The 18133-nt window shown below is 39.6% G+C and overlaps 1 protein-coding gene across 1 annotated transcript; it reads left to right on the top strand.

Annotated features, from left to right (window-relative positions):
- Positions 1-81: 81 nt before the first annotated feature.
- LOC123522363 (integrator complex subunit 10-like) lies at positions 82-2450 on the top strand. Its single transcript, XM_045295867.1, has 3 exons — positions 82-146; positions 1394-1497; positions 2260-2450. The coding sequence occupies exons 1-3, from the start codon at positions 85-87 to the stop codon at positions 2448-2450; spliced, it is 357 nt and encodes a 118-aa protein (XP_045151802.1). The 5' UTR covers positions 82-84.
- The last annotated feature ends 15683 nt before the right edge of the window (positions 2451-18133 follow it).

Below are 18133 nucleotides of genomic sequence, written 5' to 3'. Positions count from 1 at the left end.
GGTGCCCGCGCGAGGCCTGCGTGGAGGGCACCCCGGGGTGGCGGCGGGAGGGTGACGCCCGCCGGCTGTGTGTTGCAGTATGAGATGTACACCATCGAGCGGAACGCCGAGCGCACGGCCACCGCCGGGAGGCTGCTCTACGACATGTGAGTGGTGTCTGCCCCTGAACTTGGACGTGGGGCCGCTAACCCCAAGGTGGGCGGTTCAAGCCCGCCAGCCGCTGGACGGGAGACGGATGAGGCTGTCTGTCCCCGTACACATTTCCAGCCTTGAAAACCCTTAGATAGTTAGGGGGTCGCTGTGAACCCACCAGACGGCAGTAGGTTTGCCTTTGGGGGTTGGTGGCACTGAGCGTTAGGAAAGAGGTCTGGGGGAGTTCATCTGCACCCCTGATTCCTAAAGCTGACCTGAAAAGGCAGTGGGTTTGGTTTGGGGGTTTATACCCACTGTGTACTATTAGCGACGCTGTAGGACAGAGTACAACTGCCCCCCATAGGTTTCCGGAGATGTAAATCTTAGGGAGCAGGCAACCTCATCTTTTTCTCAGAGAGTGGTCAACATTCTGGTTAGCGGCTAAGTGTTTAACCACTGTCACCACCGTGTCAACGGGGCTCCCCTTTAATTTGAGTTCGCCTCCATGTTAGTGTGTAGACCAACACTAACATGTTAGAGTGTAGACTTCATTCTTTTTCAAGCATGTATAGCATTCCCTTAACTACTCTCTAACTGATGGACATTGAAGTCGTTTGCAATTACTTGAAATTATGTTCAGAATATAGTAAGCAACTTCGTGCCGATGTAAATGTTTTGGTTGACTAGATGCACAGACAATCGGTTTTCATAGGGAAAAGTTGTATACATTTAAAATTTTGATGCTGTCAAACTGCTTTTCAGAAAATAATATTCCTGGGTTTACATTTCTACTGGCAGTGTATAGATAGATGTGACCATTTTCCCACCTCCTTGGGTATAACCAGTCTTTTAAAATTATTATCGGTGTAATAGGAGAAAGTAGTATGTGTGTGGTACTTTTTATAAATTTGTGTTAATTGTATTACTAGTAATGTTGAGCATCTTTTCAAATGTTACCATTGACTATTTGTGGGGTTGTTTTTGGGTTTTTTTTAATCCTTTGCCTTTGCTTATTTTTTCCCCATTGGGGCAGTTTTATTTGTCTTGTTGAGTCTTAGAAACTCTTTATATATTATAGTTATTTAATTTTCACATATAAAAACGTTAGTGGGTTTTCTTAACTACTTGTTTTTTATTTTTGTATCTTTATTTTGGTTTGGTTTGTCACATTTAAGTATTCATTGGGGGAAAAAGTTATTTCTTTTTATGATACTATATTAAATTCTAACATTTTAATTTGATGCATTCATTTTAAAAATAGGTTTGTGAATTTCCCAGACCAGCCGGTGGTGTGGAGAGAAATCAGCATTATTACATCAGCTTTAAGGAATGATTCACAAGATAAACAAACTCAATTTTTAAGAAGTAAGAATAGAGTGACAACTTACTTAATGGCTTATAAATGACCATTCCTGGAAAACCAAATTACACAGACTAATGTCACCGAAAAGTGCCAACTGTGCTCTCAGCACCCATATAAAAGTTCTCTTCTTGCAACAAATCTTCACAAATGATGTCAAGTGTCCCCTGAGCATTTTGTAGAACCTTTAAGCTTCCTTAAAGGGTGTGGGTTGTTCAGTGAGCCTAGGTACCTGAATATGCTTTTAATAGGTTTACAGTAATCAGGAAGCATTTATAGACTGGGCATATCTCCACAAAACAGGAAGTAAACTTGTATCACCCACCCCCACTTGTTACCTTTTGACATTCCTCTTTAATTGTGAACTTGGTGTTAATGTATGACCTTCTCATTCTGCTCCTTGCTATAGCTGCTCAGTTTTCAAATTCTGGATTAAGCAAAAGAAAGCGGATGGTTTTTATCACTTCCACTTAAACAAGCGTCTGCTCTTGATCTTAACTTGCACTGTGACCCATCAAATGCATCACTCTGATCTTCTGTATCTAATAAGGTCTCCACATGTTTTATGGTCATTCAGCAAACATCTTATGTCAAGTACTGTCTGACCCCAAAGCCTGCCCGGTTATGAGTGAAACCCAACAACGGTAATTCTTCAGTAGTATTGACAGCCCTCCCTGCGATAATCCCACACTTAGACACTTTCGCTTCCGTACTTCTTTCATTTTCATCTCCCCAAAACTTTTCTAAGTGAACTGTGTCACATGCAGGTTTATTTGAAACCCTTCCTGGCCGTGTCCAGTGCGAGATGCTACTGAAGGTCACGGAGCAATGCTTCAACACGTTGGAGCGATCGGAAATGCTGCTGCTGCTGTTGAGGCGCTTCCCTGAAACCGTGGTGCAGCATGGGGTGAGCTTCGCGCCTTTCCTGTCCTTTAGGGGAGACCGTAATGGATCGTGACCAGAGTTATCGCCTGGGTCATCTCATCATAGCATCTCTGAAGCAGAGAGGGTGAGACGGACTGGATGAGGCTGAGCTGAAGTCGAGGAGCCTTTGTCAGTAAAGCGAAAGGATATCACTGTTATCAAACTCCACATTCCATTGCCTGGTTAGTGGGTATATGGTGTCACTAGAAAGTATGCAAGAAAAGGATGTGTTTGGTAAATGGTGTAGCATATATAACTGTGCACAAACAACTAAACTTAGGAGTGTAGGTACATTAGTATCAGTTTTATATATATGTGTGTGTGTGGACATCTATAGATATATTATATATAAGGTTCTGTAGACTAGGCTTAGGCTGCTAACCACAAGATCAGTGGTTCAAAATCAGCAGCCACTCCAAGGGAGAAAGAATAGGCTGTCTGTTCCCATAAAGATTTACAGCCTGGCAGGGAGGAGACAAGCCAGTCAGGGTGCGGTGTAGCAACGATGAAACTTACAACTTTCTTCTAGTTCTTAAATGCTTCCTCCCCCCCACTATCATGATCCCAATTCTACCTTACAAATCTGACTGGACCAGAGGATGTACACTGGTACAAAAGGAACTGGAAACACAAGGAATCCAGGACAGATGAACCCTTCAGGACCAGTGGTGAGAGTGGTGATACTGGGAGGGTAGAGGGAAGGTGAGGGAGAAAGGGGGAACAGATTACGATGATCTACATATAACCTCTTCCCTGGGGGACGGACAGCAGAGAAGTGGGTGAAGGGAGATGTCAGATGGTGTAAGATATGACAAAATAATAATAATTTAGAAATTATCATGGGGGAGGGGGGAGCAGGGAGGGAGGGGAAAAAGTGATGAGCTGATACCAAGGGCTCAAGCAGAAAGCAAATGTTTTGAGAATGATGATGGCAACATATGTACAAATGTACTTGACACAACGGATGTATGTATGGATTGTGATAAGGATTGTACCAGCCCCCAATAAAATGATTTAAATAAAAAAGAAAGAAAAGAAATGTCCTTAAATAAAATTTAATATTTTCTCTATTATAATGCCACTCATACTTTGTTCATTTTCCCCCCAAGTATCATGAAATTTGTCATTGTCAATGGTGTTAAAAGATCCATGTTTTCTAAATGATTACTATTTGTATATTGAATTTTGTATGGTTGATTTTTGAACTCTGTTTTTGCCTCTTGAACACTCTTACTGCTCTCCAACTACTCTTCTCCTCAACTTACTCTCAGAGTTAGGTTCCAAAGACCAGCTTTGCTGTGTGAACATTATTAACACAGCATCCTTACCTACCATCTAATGCAGCCCCTCTGAAGACACACCTTCGATGATGCCTGGGTGCACGTGGCAGAAGATCCTTCTGCCTGGTAGTTGCTTCCAACTTTTTCTGGCTCACAGCACTCTTTATGATGCTCACCCCTGTATCTGGTGTTTTCTTCTACCATGGAATTCCTACCTTCTCTGCTTGTGCTTTTCTGATCCTTGTGGGCCAGGGGGCTTTCCTTCCTAGGATGCAGGAAGCAAATTTGTTTCCTGTTCCTCTAGGTCAGTGGTTCTCAACCTGTGGGTTGTGACCCCTTGGGAATCGAGCGACTCTTTCACAGGGGTCACCTAAGACCATCGGAAAACACAACGTTTCATTTATTTGTCATTGGAAATAAATATTTCACAATATATAATTACATATTGTTTTGTGATTAATTATTATGCTTTAATTATGTTCAATTTGTAACAATGAAAATACATCCTGCATATCAGATATTTACATGCTGATTCATAACAGTAGCAAAATGACAGTGATGAAGTAGCAATGAAAATAATTTTATGGTTGGGGATCACCATACATGAGGAACTGTATTGAAGGGTCGTGGCATTAGGAAGGTTGAGAACCATGGCTTTAGGTACACTTAAGGTCCCTGGGGTTGAAGGATTTGGCTGACCTTCCAGGTTTAGTTGCTTCCATTGCCCAAGGGCCCTACTTCCAGGGCCACCGCTTTGGTGCCTGCCACCCTGCAGGTCTACTTTCCCCCCTTTGGGACTGCTTGCCACTCCTTCCACTTAGACACTCTCCTACACTCTCTTTCACGGTGGTGAGTGCCTCTGTAACCCACTCAGTCTTGGGGTATCCACATCATTCCCAGCCTACTTTCATGGCTGCAGCTCCTGCATTCCCACACAGGACACCCACGCCCTGCTCCACACTGAGCTATAGTCCCTGGAGCTACTGAGAACCCCAAACCGCTGTGGACACTTTCAGCAGCACCAGGTTCAGCCTGCTATGCTCCTCCTTTGCAACCCACAGAGGGCCTTTTAGCATGCTCATCCCAGCACACGGGCTGTCCAGAGGCCTGTCCCCCGATGCCAATTGGATCTGTCGCTCCAGATTGTTTTTCAAAAATATAATGGTGACTCTACCCATGGACTTCACCAGGTGAAATACACAAGGATAAAATTGACTACATCTGTGGGAAGAAACGATGGAGAAGTTCAATATCAGCATCCAAAACCAGGCCAGCGGCTGACTGTAGAACAGACCATCAATTACTCATATGTAAGTTCAGATTGAGACTGAAGGAAATTAAAACAAGTCCACCAGAGCTAATACATCATTCCGAGTCTATCCTACCTGAATTTTGAGAACATCGCAATAACAGATTTGACTCATTGAACACTAACGACAGAAGACCTGTTCAGTGTGGGATGACATCAAGATTATCCTACTTGAAGAAAGCCAAAGGTCGTTAAAAAATAGGAAAGAAAGTAAAGATCAGAGTGGATGCCAAAACGGACTCTGAGACTTGCTTTTGAATGTAGACTAGCTAAAATAAATGGAAGAAATGGCGAAGCAAAAGAACTGAGCACACAATGTCCAAGGGAAATTCAAGCAGATTCAGTATCATAAGGAAATGTGCGAAGCTCAGGAATTAAAACACTAAGCACAGTCGACATCCAGTGAAGGAACTGAAGGAAAACAAATTCAAGTCTCGAGTTAGGATTGTGAACGATTTTTGGCAAAATATTAAATGATGCTCGAAACCTCAAAAGAAGATGTACCCAGGAGACTTGAGTAACATTTCCTAATTTCAAGAGGTAGCATATGATCAAGAACCAAGAGTACTGAAGGAAGACATCCACGCTGAACTGAAGGCATTACCCCAAGACAAGGCTCCAATTGAAATGGTTCAACAAGCTGATCAACTACTAGAAGCACTCACTCATCTATGCCAAGAAATTTGGAAGACAGCCATCTGGCCAACTGACTGGAAGGGATCCACATGTGTACCCATTCCAAAGAAAGGGGACCCAACAGAAAGCAGAAATTATCGAACAATATCGTTAATATCACATGCAAGTAAATTATTGCTGATGATCATCCAACAACAGTTGGAGCAGTACACTGACAGGGAGCTGCCAGAAAATCAGGCTGGATTCAGAAGAGGATGTGGAACAAGGGATATCATTGCTGATAATTTTCTTTCTTTTTCTAAAAATAGTTTTATTGATATAAAATTCTCATACTATACACTTCCATAGTGAAGTCACTTTTACAAAGAGTTGCATATACATCATTACAATCAGTTCTAGTGCTCCCTCACCACGCTCGCATTGTTTGCTCCCCAATTCCCTTCACCCTTTTCATCCCTCAGCCCATTCCCGATAAATGATTGCATCTGACATAGTCTCTATGCATCCACTCCTTCTGCACTTCATAAATTGGGCAACCTAACTGAAATGATTAAAAGCAAAATGAAAGAGAAATATGGATACATCTAAGAGTTTAACTAAAAAAATTTTCCTGGATCATTTTATGTGAAGTCTGAGTTGTACATTTTTGAAAATTTGGTTTAATTTCTAAATCTCTAAAAGCCTTTGCCAGGTAAGTAACCTATTTACAATTATTGTGATTATGAATACATTTGGACTTTTATTTTTGTTTCTTACTTGCTTGCTGTATGCTATCCTGTCTTCATTACATCATCTTACTGAATTGATTGCTTGAATCTGTTTATATCATGAGAATTTTTTTCCTTTTTACACTACCATGTTTGAAAGTCATGCATTTTATTTTTGCTGTGCCTTTAGTTTTTAAAAATTTGCATTTAAATATAATCTTTTCAAATTTTATAGCTGTCACCTAACAAAGTATAATGTTACTCGTTTTATTTCTTTTCCACAACAACGATAGGACAATATAACACAGATACTCATCACCACTCTTTCTTTCATATCATTGTTTAATATGTTAACTTTATTATTGACTGTTCCCAACTATTATTATTATTTTATACTTCATGCTTCTTAAAATTGCTAACATGGTTCTTCAGTTTATGTCTTCATAATTTTTGTGATCTACTCTTTCTTTCTGAAATTTCTTTTTTTCTTACTGAAGTATATATTTTTGTTCTATTTCAATGAGGGGTTGTGAATGAAAATCTCTTAGTCTTATTAATAAGCCCCCGGTGATCTCCCTCTACCCATGATTGAGGGCTGGGAGGTAAGTGGTTACTAAACAGTAACCACAGTACGTTGGAGAGAGGAGTATAGAAGATCAAAGGATAAACCTGACTGCAACAGTGACAACTGTGTCCGTTGATCCTTCCCTGATACATGCTAGACCTGATCTGGTTTTCTGCATTTTCGTTTTGTTCCTTTTTTTGTTTGTTCATATGAGGGTTTATCTCAGCGGTGTTGTGCCATTGGGGGCTCACCTTCCTGAAGGTGTGTTATATGCTTTTCTGTTTTTCCGTATATGAAACCCAGGATTGATGAACCTAGAGGGACAGCATTTTTCATCTCCTTTTATTCTCTCTGTTGGTGATTTTCTTGGCTACATTTTCTTATTTACCGAGTCTCTCTTAAGCTATATCAGTGTGTAGTTTTTCTTCCCTATTCAGTTTTAGTTTCAATATTACATTTTTCATTTCTAAAAGTTACTTATTTTTAAAAAGATTTATTGGCACTTCATCCACACAACATTTCAATACGTTCAATACTTCCATCACAGTTCAGTATTTCAATATCAATTTAATAGTTCAATCATATCAATAAGAGTTGTACAAACTAGGCTTTGGTGTGAATTCTTTCTCGTGCGAAACCAAGGACCGAGGCATTTCCCACCTGAGGAATCGAACAGGGTGTGTGTCATGGCAGCCCAGGAACACGGAGAAACTGTAAGACCCTCTTTTTGGGTCTGACTATTAATAATCATCAGATCGACCACCAGAGTTCGAATTAAGAAAGTCTTTATTTATCTGGCCAGTGACTGCCTCAGCCCAACGCAAGGGCTTGAGAGAGCAGCCCCTTGGGCACTTGTACTTTCACAATTCTACACGAAGGCAATTCATCTACAATTTTTACACAAGGAGGTTAATTAAGCATTTCCAGTCTTTAAGGGGTTCATCCTCACATTCTTTAGTTCTTGCCTGCAGCCTGACCTCAGGATGGCAGGTGTCAGGCTGAGGCATTCTGTTTTGTTAGCAAGACTTGGCTTTCATATGGTAAGTTATGGGTGCCTAATGGCAAGTGAATGTTTACAGAGGGGACAGAGCATTAGTTAGGCTTAGATTGGGCTCCCAAGACCATCCAGTAGAGGTTCCTAATACATGGTATGTATCTGCCCAAGACTACCATGTGTCCCTGGGAAGCCTACTGGTTTAAACATCCTGGCTCAGCTGGAGGTGACTCTGCCCATTGCTTCTGACCACAGGCTTCCATTAAGATGGCATTCTAGATCATTGTTCATCTGCCCTGGACTCTTTAGTCCCTCCCCTCTGCACCCTGGGGTAAAAAAAAAAAAAAGAATAAAAAGAGTTGCATAATCATTGCCACAATCATTTTTAGAACATTTTTCCCTTGTACACATTGCTATTAGTGTAATTCTTTTTCTAAAAGTTATTTTTGGTTATTAAAAATAATCTTTAATTTTATTCTCTAAATGTCATCTTATTATCTCTATTTTAAATATTTTACGATCTCTTTCAGTTATTTTATTTAAAAAAATCAGTTTATTCGGTGCTCGTACAGATGTTGTAACAATTCATAATTCAATTACATCAAGCATGCTTATACAATTGTTGCCATCATGAGTTTCAAACCATTTTCATTCTTCTTGAGCTCCTTGATAGCAGCTCCCCTTTATCCCCTCCCTCCCCACCCTACCCTTATTGTTATGTTGTAAATGTTATCAATCATTATTATTATCATCCGTGTCTTACACCATCCAATATATCCATTCACCTACAATTCTGTTATTCATTCTCCTCGAGTGGGATTATACAGTCATCATTGCTATCAGCTCCCCCTTCCCCTCTCCCCCTCCCTCTCTACCTGTACCTTCAGAGAATCATTACTCTCATTATTGTTTCTAAAAGGTTAGCTATCTTGCCTTTCATGCATCACATGATCTTAATTACACACATGAGCATACTCATGACTAACTAGGTTAATGAGGTAAGACAAGAACCATAATAGTGATGGGAGGAAATATTAAAGAACTAGAGTATAGTGGTGTGTTTTATCAGTGCTATGCCACATCTTGGACTTAACCCTTCAATGTGGCCCTTCTGTGAGGGACTGTCCTGTGTGGGTTTTGGGCCTCCACTTTGTCCATGCTCCTTCACTTCTATTTGATTACTTGTTTTTTTAAACTTCTGATACCTATTCCTGTCAACACCTCATGGTAACACAGGCTGCTGTGCTTCTTTCATGTGAGCTTTGTTGTATCCCTGCTAAATGGCCACTTGTTTAACTTTAAGCCTTTAAGAACCCAGATACTATAACTTCTAGTAGCCAGGCACTATCCAGTTATTCTAATTTATGCATTTCTTGGGATGTTAATTTTATTGTTTGGTGGTTAATTTCCTCCTATTTACAATGTTTTAATTGCAGTACTCTTAGTTTCTATGTTTTTATCTTAAGCTCAGAGTTTATTTTCCTTTGCACCTTGGATGTATAGTTGCCTTTAAAAAATTGGTTTTGCTTCTGTGGGAGTATGAGCCATTTTACCAGTTTTGCACTAAAACTCAGTCTCCTTCCATGTGGTAATGTATATAGTAACACACACACATACAAACATTTATCAAAGGCTTGGAATTTACCTTTTCATGGAAAACTTTATTTTCAACTCATAGCCCTCACAAGCCCATAAGCGTCCTTGAAATATTGGACAAAATTGCTTTAAGTGTCCCATAGGACTGAAGCCCTAGTGGTGTGTGGTGGTTATGAGATGGGCTTCGGTCCACATGGACTGCAGTTGGAAACCACCAGCAGTCACAAGAGAAAGCCTGGCCTTTCTACTCCCAGAAACAGTTACAGTCTTAGAAACCCACAGCGGGTCACTATGAGTCTGCATTGACTCGATGGCACTGAGTTTGGTTTGGTGAGCTTTTTTGTTTCTTTGGTAAAACAGAAGGGCTAGCTTTTTAGGAACTGAAGGTCTTTTGCTTCCACAGTCATATGTTTAATATAGTCATTGAATCTCAGCATTGTGTTCATTAATTAACGAGAAAAGCAAGCACCTCAAAAAACAAACTTATATGTATATGTGTGTGTGTATTCTTTGGTAAAAGCCATGAGAGAATGAAAAAGAAAATAATACAAAATGTTTAGGAACAAATTAGCTGCACATGCAAACTAAGCTGTGATTCTTCCAGAGTTTAAACAAATCACAAATTTCACAAGTTCAATATTGATTGTGGGCTTGAGCAGGGGAAACAATGAGGAATACTTTTCTTAACATCACTATTAAAGTATGGCAAGGCTATACGGCAAATGTACGCTGTTCTTAGGTTGCCGATTCTTGGGCAATCTTGAAAGCAAGACTTCTTTCCAATGAGAAGCCCATTTTTAAACAAGTTTCAATTCTAGCTTTCTGTTTTATAAAGGTATATGGGTCCTCAACCATGTTTCCCATCCCCTTTAGGTACATTAACATTCCAGCACTTTTCAACTAAATGGATCACCTCTTCTAGTAATCACAATGGAACACACATTTGTTTTAAGGTGTCTTAATACCAAATGTTTGTTCACATTACAGAAGGAGTCTCTCTACATTTCTAAACAGCCATTCCCATTGAAATGTGGTTTAATTTGTAAAAACGTAATCTCTATAAAACATTGCGTGGTAGATACTTAACTATGATAACACAACTTTGTAAAAATCTGCAGGATTAAAAAGGTTTGATTCTACCACTCACTCACTCACTCACTCACTCACTCACTCACTCACTCACTCACTCACTCACTCACACTCACTGCCAGTCAGTAGAGGGTAAAATGGTCCATGTGGATTTCTGAGGATGTAAATCTTTAAGTGATCAGAAAGCCCTATCGTTTTCCCTTGGAGCAACTGGTGGCCTTGTGATTACCTGCTCAATGTGTAACCCTTTACGCCACCAGAGCTTCTTTTGATAGTAGCCAGCAATAGCAAATAGGATACTCTTTTAAGTGCAGTAGGGAAACTATTAAATTGAAACCACAATGAATTGCTAAAAAGTCAATGGTAGGCACTTAAAACAGTTCATTTGAAGCTAAATATCAAACTGCTTCTTGAACATTCAGCCTGGAGAAAACATTGTGCTAGGATGTGGTGATCTGGGAAGTTAATTTAAACTTCACATGGGGCTATGTATTAAAGAAAAGACATCTTTTTTGTCATGTCCACAATCCAGCAATTGATGTATCCACCATTTCTTGAGCTACAATAGAGTTTTCCAGTGTCTAGAGGGTCAAGCAACATTGCTTGCAGAGAAAGAAACCCAGGGCAGATAAAGGGAAGGTTCACAAAGGGGAGAAGTATTATATTTCAAATCTTAAACACATTGGGGGCTAGCCATTTCAAACACTTGCTATGTTGTTCAACCGTATGCTGTACATTTTTTTGTAACAAAGGGGAATTCGGCTGGAGATTTTTAAAACGTGTATCAAAACCACTGGTTTACAAGCTACACAAAATATCTTTGGATACAAGGCAGAGCAAGACCTGGCCAGGATCATGCTACTTTTCTTTCTTTGTTTAAGTGAGGCTTAGTTGTTGGTATCCATGGTTTTCTATGTAAACAATGCTAGGAAGGATGTGTCCTGTATTTAAAGGCATCCGAGAAAGGAGAAAGGGAGTTTAATCCTAACCACATTGTTTCTCATCTCAAAATTAGTCCCCACACAACACGGAGAAAGACTTTATGTTCCTCTCGGAACTCAGAAGAAATGGGAATCATTTTAATTTCACTTAGATTTCAGGATGATCAAAAGAGTTTCAAGGTGGAGGGTGTAAATTTGATTTTAAATTGTTTCAGTACTTATTGGTGTCATTTGAGTGAGAGACCTGATGTTAACCTTTTCAGAATTGTGAAATACAGAATATCTATTAATGGCAGGAAATGTCTTTCATGCGGGACATGCAATCCAATTCCTGCATTTTTTGGGAGGGGGGCAGGGTGTGTGTGATTTTGTTAAACTATTGTGAATTAGATGGAGGTTTACACAGCAGATCATAGTTTTACATTCACATTTTGTTTCATGTCGCTGATTGCAATCCTCTCAATGGAACATCACTTTTTCTACTTCCTCCCTGCATTTCCTGTTAAGTTCCTCCTTCTTTCCTAACCCTCTGAACTTTGCCCTTGGACAAATGCTGTTCTTTTGATCATAAATGGTTGCTCATTATAACAATGATGAGTTCAGTTCCAGATCTGCAGGGTGACTAGAGCCATGGTCTTTCAGATCCCACTGATTTCTCTCTGACCAGTAAGCTTGATTTCTTTCGTGATTTTGAGTTGTGTTCCACACTTTTCTCCTACTCTATCCAGTGGTAGTTACATAATCTGTTGTCAATTTGAGACTATTAGGGGTGAAGGGGTGGAGGTTAGACTGTCAATCAGGTCGCAGCTTGATGACCTCATTTGAAGGCGTTAAGGAGATAAATAGCTTACTGGAAGCAGGACACAGCCTACTCCCTGCTAGAAATTCTTGCTGATAAGACACATGGAGCTATGCTAGAGTTCTGGACCTGGAGGAGCCATGCGGAGCTCCCTGCCAGCATTGAGATATTTCCCCTGCCACTGGATCCACAAGACTTTCCACCCACTGGCCTGTGATCTTCCTGCATTTTTGGTTTTTACATGTGCTGTGTGAGTCTGAAGAGGAATTTATAGATTAATATTGGACATATGGGCTAATATCAGACTTATGGACTTGATCTGGACTGGACTAGGATGTTTTCTTAATATACAATTACTCTTTTATATAAAGCTCTTCCTTATACACATATGAGTGTCTATGAATTTGTTTCTCTAGTCAACCCAGACTAACACACCTTCTTCTAATGTGATTTCTTACAGAGCAGTTGGTTGTGGTAGCAATCCTAGAATTTTATAAATTGGAAAACTAAGGCTCAGTGAGAGCTAGTGATTTGCCCAATGCGTCACAGCGAGTCAGGGGAGCATTGGGGCAAAAATTCAGATTCCTTAATTCTTAGTCCAGTGTTATTTTTGATACATCATACAAGTGGCAGCTTTTTGGATAGGCTTTTTATGGAAGCTTTATTAACATCTAATTCATCTATGACCTAATTTATTCATTAACAGTTTATACAAATAAGTTTATTTTAGTTTATTTACAGGAATATACAACTACTACCACAATCTAATTTTAGAACATGTTCTTATTGTTTCCCTGAGATGCTGAAGACATATTTATTTCTCTGAAAAGAACTCATACTCATTAACAGTTACTCCCTAGTTCCTCCTTCCTGCCCTAACCCTAAGCAATCACAAGTCCATTTTAGTCTTTATGATTTGCTTGTTCTGGATATCTTAGAGAAATGGTTGTCACGTACTATTTGTTTCATTGTGAGTGGTTTCTTTCATTCAGCAAAAGGTTTTCAGGTTTCATCTGTGTTATAGCATGAATCAATATTCATTCCAAAATTATGACTGAACTATAATCCATTTTGACAGTGGGTTTGTTTGGTTTATATGTATACATCACATTTTATCCTCTGATATCTTAGTTGATTTGGGGTTGTTTTTACCTTGGGGCTATTATGGATAATGTTCACATGAATATTCATTTGTGTAAACAAGTTTTTATTTCTCATGGGAAATTGCTAGGAGTGAAATTGCTAAGTGGTATGGTGGCTGATGTTTAACTCTATGAAGAACTGACAGATGCTTTTCCAAAGCTGCCACAGGTTCCAGTTTCTCCACGCCCTTGTCCACACTTGTTATGTTCATCTTTTTGATTATAGAAATTCTGGTGAATAGGAGGTCTATCTCATTGTTACGTTGTTCATGTGATTAGAAACCATTTGTATCTCCTTGGGAAAATGTCTATTCAGTTCTTTGAGTGGTGCTTTTAATTTAGTTATTTGTGTTTTTATTGTTATTGTTAGATTTCATAATATATTCTGGATTTGAGTCTTATCAGATATATGACTTCCAAATATTTTTTTCCTCACTCTGTAGGTTACTTTTTCATTTCACCTATGAAATCCTTTGATATACCAACTTTTCATTTTATGAAGTATCATTTATGTATCTTTTAATTTGTTGTTTGTTCTGTAGGTATCATCATATTTAAGAAACCATTGTCTAATTCAAGGTCACAAAGATTTAAGACCATGAAGATTTATGCATATGTTTTCTTCTAAGACTTGTAAACTTTTAGCTTTTACATTTAGGTCTTTGATCCATTTGAATTAGTTATTGTGTATGGTGTGAGGTAAGAGTTCAACTTCATTCTTTTCCAGTGTTTTGCTCTGGTGTAGGGTCACTAAGAGTCAGAACTACTTGGTGGCACCTAGCAACAACATCCAGGGGTCCCCACAACATTTATTCAAAGTCTAGTGTTTCCTTAATGAATTAATTTGTCACTTTTGTAAAAAACCCAACTTGTAGACACATAGTTTTTCCCCCTAACTCAATTCTATTCCATTTTTAATATGTCCATTCAGGAGCCAGTAGTACACTATCTGGATTACCATTGCTTTATAGTAAGTTTTGAAATAGGGAAGCTTGAGTCTTTCTACTTTGCTTACACCCCCCCCCCCATGATTCTTTTTTGGTTAATTCTGGGTCTCTTGAAAAGGAGCTCAGGTGATGTAGTGGTGACTTTTTGGGCTGCTAACCACAGAGTCAGCACTTTGAAACCATTAAGTTCTTTCAACAGTGTTTTGTAGTTAGCAAAGTATAAATTTTTCACTTCTTTCCTTAGATTTATTAATGAGTATTTTATTATTTTTTGTTCCTTTTTTGAAATGGAACTTTTACAATTTCATTTGTATTTGTTCATTGACGGTGTATAGCAATAAAATTGAATTTCCCATATTGACCTTGTATCCTGAAACCTTGTTGCTGGACTAGCTTATTATTTTTAATAGCTTTTGAAGTATATTCCTTAATATTTTCCATCTGAATGATTATGTCATTTGTAAACAGACATAGTTTTATTTCTTCCTTTCCAGTCCGTATGCCTTTTATTTCTTTTGCTTCTCTCCTCACCCTTGCTAAGCCCTATAGTTCAGTAAAGTGTTGAAAAGAAGTGGTGCAAGGTGACATCCTTGTTTTTTTCCGAATATTCGGGAAGGTGCGTTCAAGCTTTCACCAGGAAGTATGATGATAGCTGTGGGTTCAGGGTGGCTTTTTAATGCTCTCCTTAGTTTCACATGCTGTATCCAATTGTTTTCTCACTGCTAGCCTCTGCATACCTCTTGTCCAACTCTTTATCTCTGTCTTGCTCACAAAAAACTGCTAGTCTAAATAGCTTCTAGAGCCTTTGCTCATAAAATGATAGAAAATACCCCCTTTCTGTCAAAATTCGATCCCATGCACTCCCTCAAGATGGAGCTCTATTTCGAAGATTATTGCACTCCCACTTTCTTCAACAGACAGAACTAGCCACACACATACATGTGGAGACACATTTCTTGAATCAAACTTGAATTGAATTGAAGCTACCTTATATTTGTTACTTACTACTTCTAACTTACTGTTTTGTACCTTTTCTTTTGTTATTTTTAAGATCTTTAACTTGGGCTCCACCAACTATACTGTATGTTTCTCCAGATCAGGCACCAAAAAACTTTTCTTTTAATTGTATTCCCCACCAAATGAACACAAAGATTTAGAAGACTAGATAGCTAGACAGATGCAGTAGAGGCAACTTCAAAGAATAGCATCCTTATGTGCCACACATAACAATCTGTCCAGTCCCACCTCACCCTCAGGTCACAGCATGTTCTAGTCGCTTGTTCTGGCTATTGTGCCAATGCATTTCACAGAAGGCCTCTTACATCCTCACTGAGCCAGTACTTCATCAGATAGTAGATCCTCCTTCCAGGATTGAGCTTTCCTGATGATGTATCCAAAGTAAGCAAGGGAGACAGTGTCCTGCTGTGGTCTGTTAAGTATTCATTGGTTATTTAGAGGAAAGCTTGCCTTCTTGTTTTCCTGGTTCTTTGTCTGAAAACTCCTCTGAGTTTCTATGGGTTACTGTCCACCGTGGGTTACTCTACTGGTATTTGAAATACCGGTGACATAGCTTTCAGCGTCATAGCAACATGGAAGTCGCCACAAGACAATGCATTTACAGATGGTCACTGTCACTGAGTCAATTCCCACTTGTAGCACACCTGTGAGATAGTAAATCTTTATGGGAGCAGTTAGTCTTTCATGGAGTGGCTTGTGGGTTTGAACCACTGACCTTGCATTAACAGTCCAGTGCCTAACCCACAGCACCACCAGGGCTTTTTGTTAAAATTATAACCAAACCAAATTCACTGTTATCGAGTTGGTGTCGACTAGTAGTGACCCTATAGGAAAGGGTCGAACTGCCCTTCTGAATTTCCAAGACTGTAACTCTTTGCGGGAGTAGAAAGCCTCATCTTTTCCCCCAAGGAGATCCTGGTGATTTCGAACTGCTGACCTTGTGGTTAGCAATCCAACATATAACCACCACGTCACTGGGCTCCTTTTTACAGGACTAGAAGGTGCTTAATAAAGTAAAACTTTCTTTTCTCTCTATCACTGTGGAAAATCAGACTGTCTGGATGCCATTCACACTTCTGTTGGTGCCCCCTTTCCATTTCCAAGTTGTTTCTTTTCTCCTCCTCCTTAGATTGGCTGAATTTCAGGAGTAAGATACTTAACCTCATTAATTTTTACAGCTTAATGAAAGGCTCAACCTTGTTTACCTGCTGTCGTTCCAGGGTAAATGCGTCACAAGCCAAGGGAAAGCCATTCCCACAGCCCTTGTTTAGGATAGGTATGATTTTTATATTGTCCCCATTAAAGCAATATTACCTATTATCCCAGACCTCAAACATGATCGTCTTATAGGCTGAGTGCCACCTGGTGTGAACTGTTCATCATCAGGGCCAGACCTAAGCGGATTTGTAACAAAGGGCCCAGATTTCCGTGCACAGGACCTGCTGTCCCTGTCTTCCCTGTGGTGCTTTGTTTGCCTGTATTCTGTGCTTTTCTTCAACAAAAATATTGACATCTCTCTGTACCACCTCACTCACCATGGCAAATGCCATAGAAAGAAAGCCCTTTGCAACAAGAACACTATGAGTAATAGAACCTAGTGCTTGGTTTCACTGCCTTAAAGGCTAAAATAGTAGCTTGTATACCAGTTTCAGGAGGAGATGTGGTGGCTCAGTGGCTTAAGCAAAGGGACGATAACTGGGAAATCAGTGGTTCAAACCTACCAGCTGCTCTGTGGGAGAAAGATGAGGCACTCCACTTCTGTAGAAATTTACACCCTCAGAAACCCTATAAAGCAGTTATTCTCCGTCCTATAAGGGCAGTATAAGTTGGAATCAACTTGAGGACAGTGGATTTTTTTCTATCCCAATTACAGCAGAGAAATGGTTTTTATTAGGCACTTGCTAGGCATGGGAGATTGCATCAGGCATAAAGTATGTGAATGGAAATTGGTCGCTTCTCTAGGAGAGTTAACTGTATTTCTGAATTCATAGGGCTGGGAATCTACTCAAGAGCAACAGCTTTAGGTTTGAGGTAAAAGAGTAAAATACCAGAAAGAGAACTATTAAGTTAGAAGTAGTGTGTGATAATTGTTAAAACCAAAGACAGATTATTTAGTGGCCAAAGTTAATTGGAAATAAAGGAAGGTGTCTGGGGGAAGGTGAAGTCATAAGTTTAATTTGGAAAGATTTTAATGGCCACGGGAGTGAGGGAACCAGCCTAGAAACACATAAGAGGTTGGTGTGTCCAAGGACTGGTTCAAGTGATTGGGTGGAAGGTTCGTACTCAGAACCACTTGTAGATAAGATTGGTTAAGTCAGGTGAGTCTAGATTGAGCTATGTCTTGAGTTGGTAGAATCAGAGAATATTAGAGCTGGAAGAGGATAGCTAATAATCCAACAGGTGCTGTGATATCTAACCTAGTGTCTGCTTACGGTGGCATTCATTAGAATCCATGGGAATCTCACTTCAAATGGAATCTTCTATAAAGAAGCTTACTGTATAAAGGAGACAAAAGCGAACGTACTCTGGTTGAATTTAGGTGAATCTCCTCTCACTTGGCCTTCCTTTTGTGCCCATTGTAAGTAGCACCAGGAACCCCAGAGCGTTGATGACCACAGTTTGTAAGCCATGAATCCAACCTGATCTCTACGTTTAAGAATGAGAATACTGCATCCCAGAAATAGAAACAGATCTT

The sequence above is a fragment of the Echinops telfairi genome, unplaced genomic scaffold (assembly GCF_000313985.2).
Source record: "Echinops telfairi isolate 266 unplaced genomic scaffold, ASM31398v2 ScPeMD7_6080;HRSCAF=6971, whole genome shotgun sequence".
NCBI classification, from domain to species: Eukaryota; Metazoa; Chordata; class Mammalia; order Afrosoricida; family Tenrecidae; genus Echinops; species Echinops telfairi.
This window is presented reverse-complemented; position numbering and strand designations above follow the sequence as displayed.

Coding starts and splice junctions, on each gene's coding strand:
- LOC123522363 (XM_045295867.1), top strand. CDS start 85: ATGTACACCATCGAGCGGAACGCCGAGCGCACGGCCACCGCCGGGAGG. Junction 147..1,393: donor GGGAGGCTGCTCTACGACAT/GTGAGTGGTGTC, acceptor TTTTAAAAATAG/GTTTGTGAATTTCCCAGACC. Junction 1,498..2,259: donor ACAAACTCAATTTTTAAGAA/GTAAGAATAGAG, acceptor TGTCACATGCAG/GTTTATTTGAAACCCTTCCT.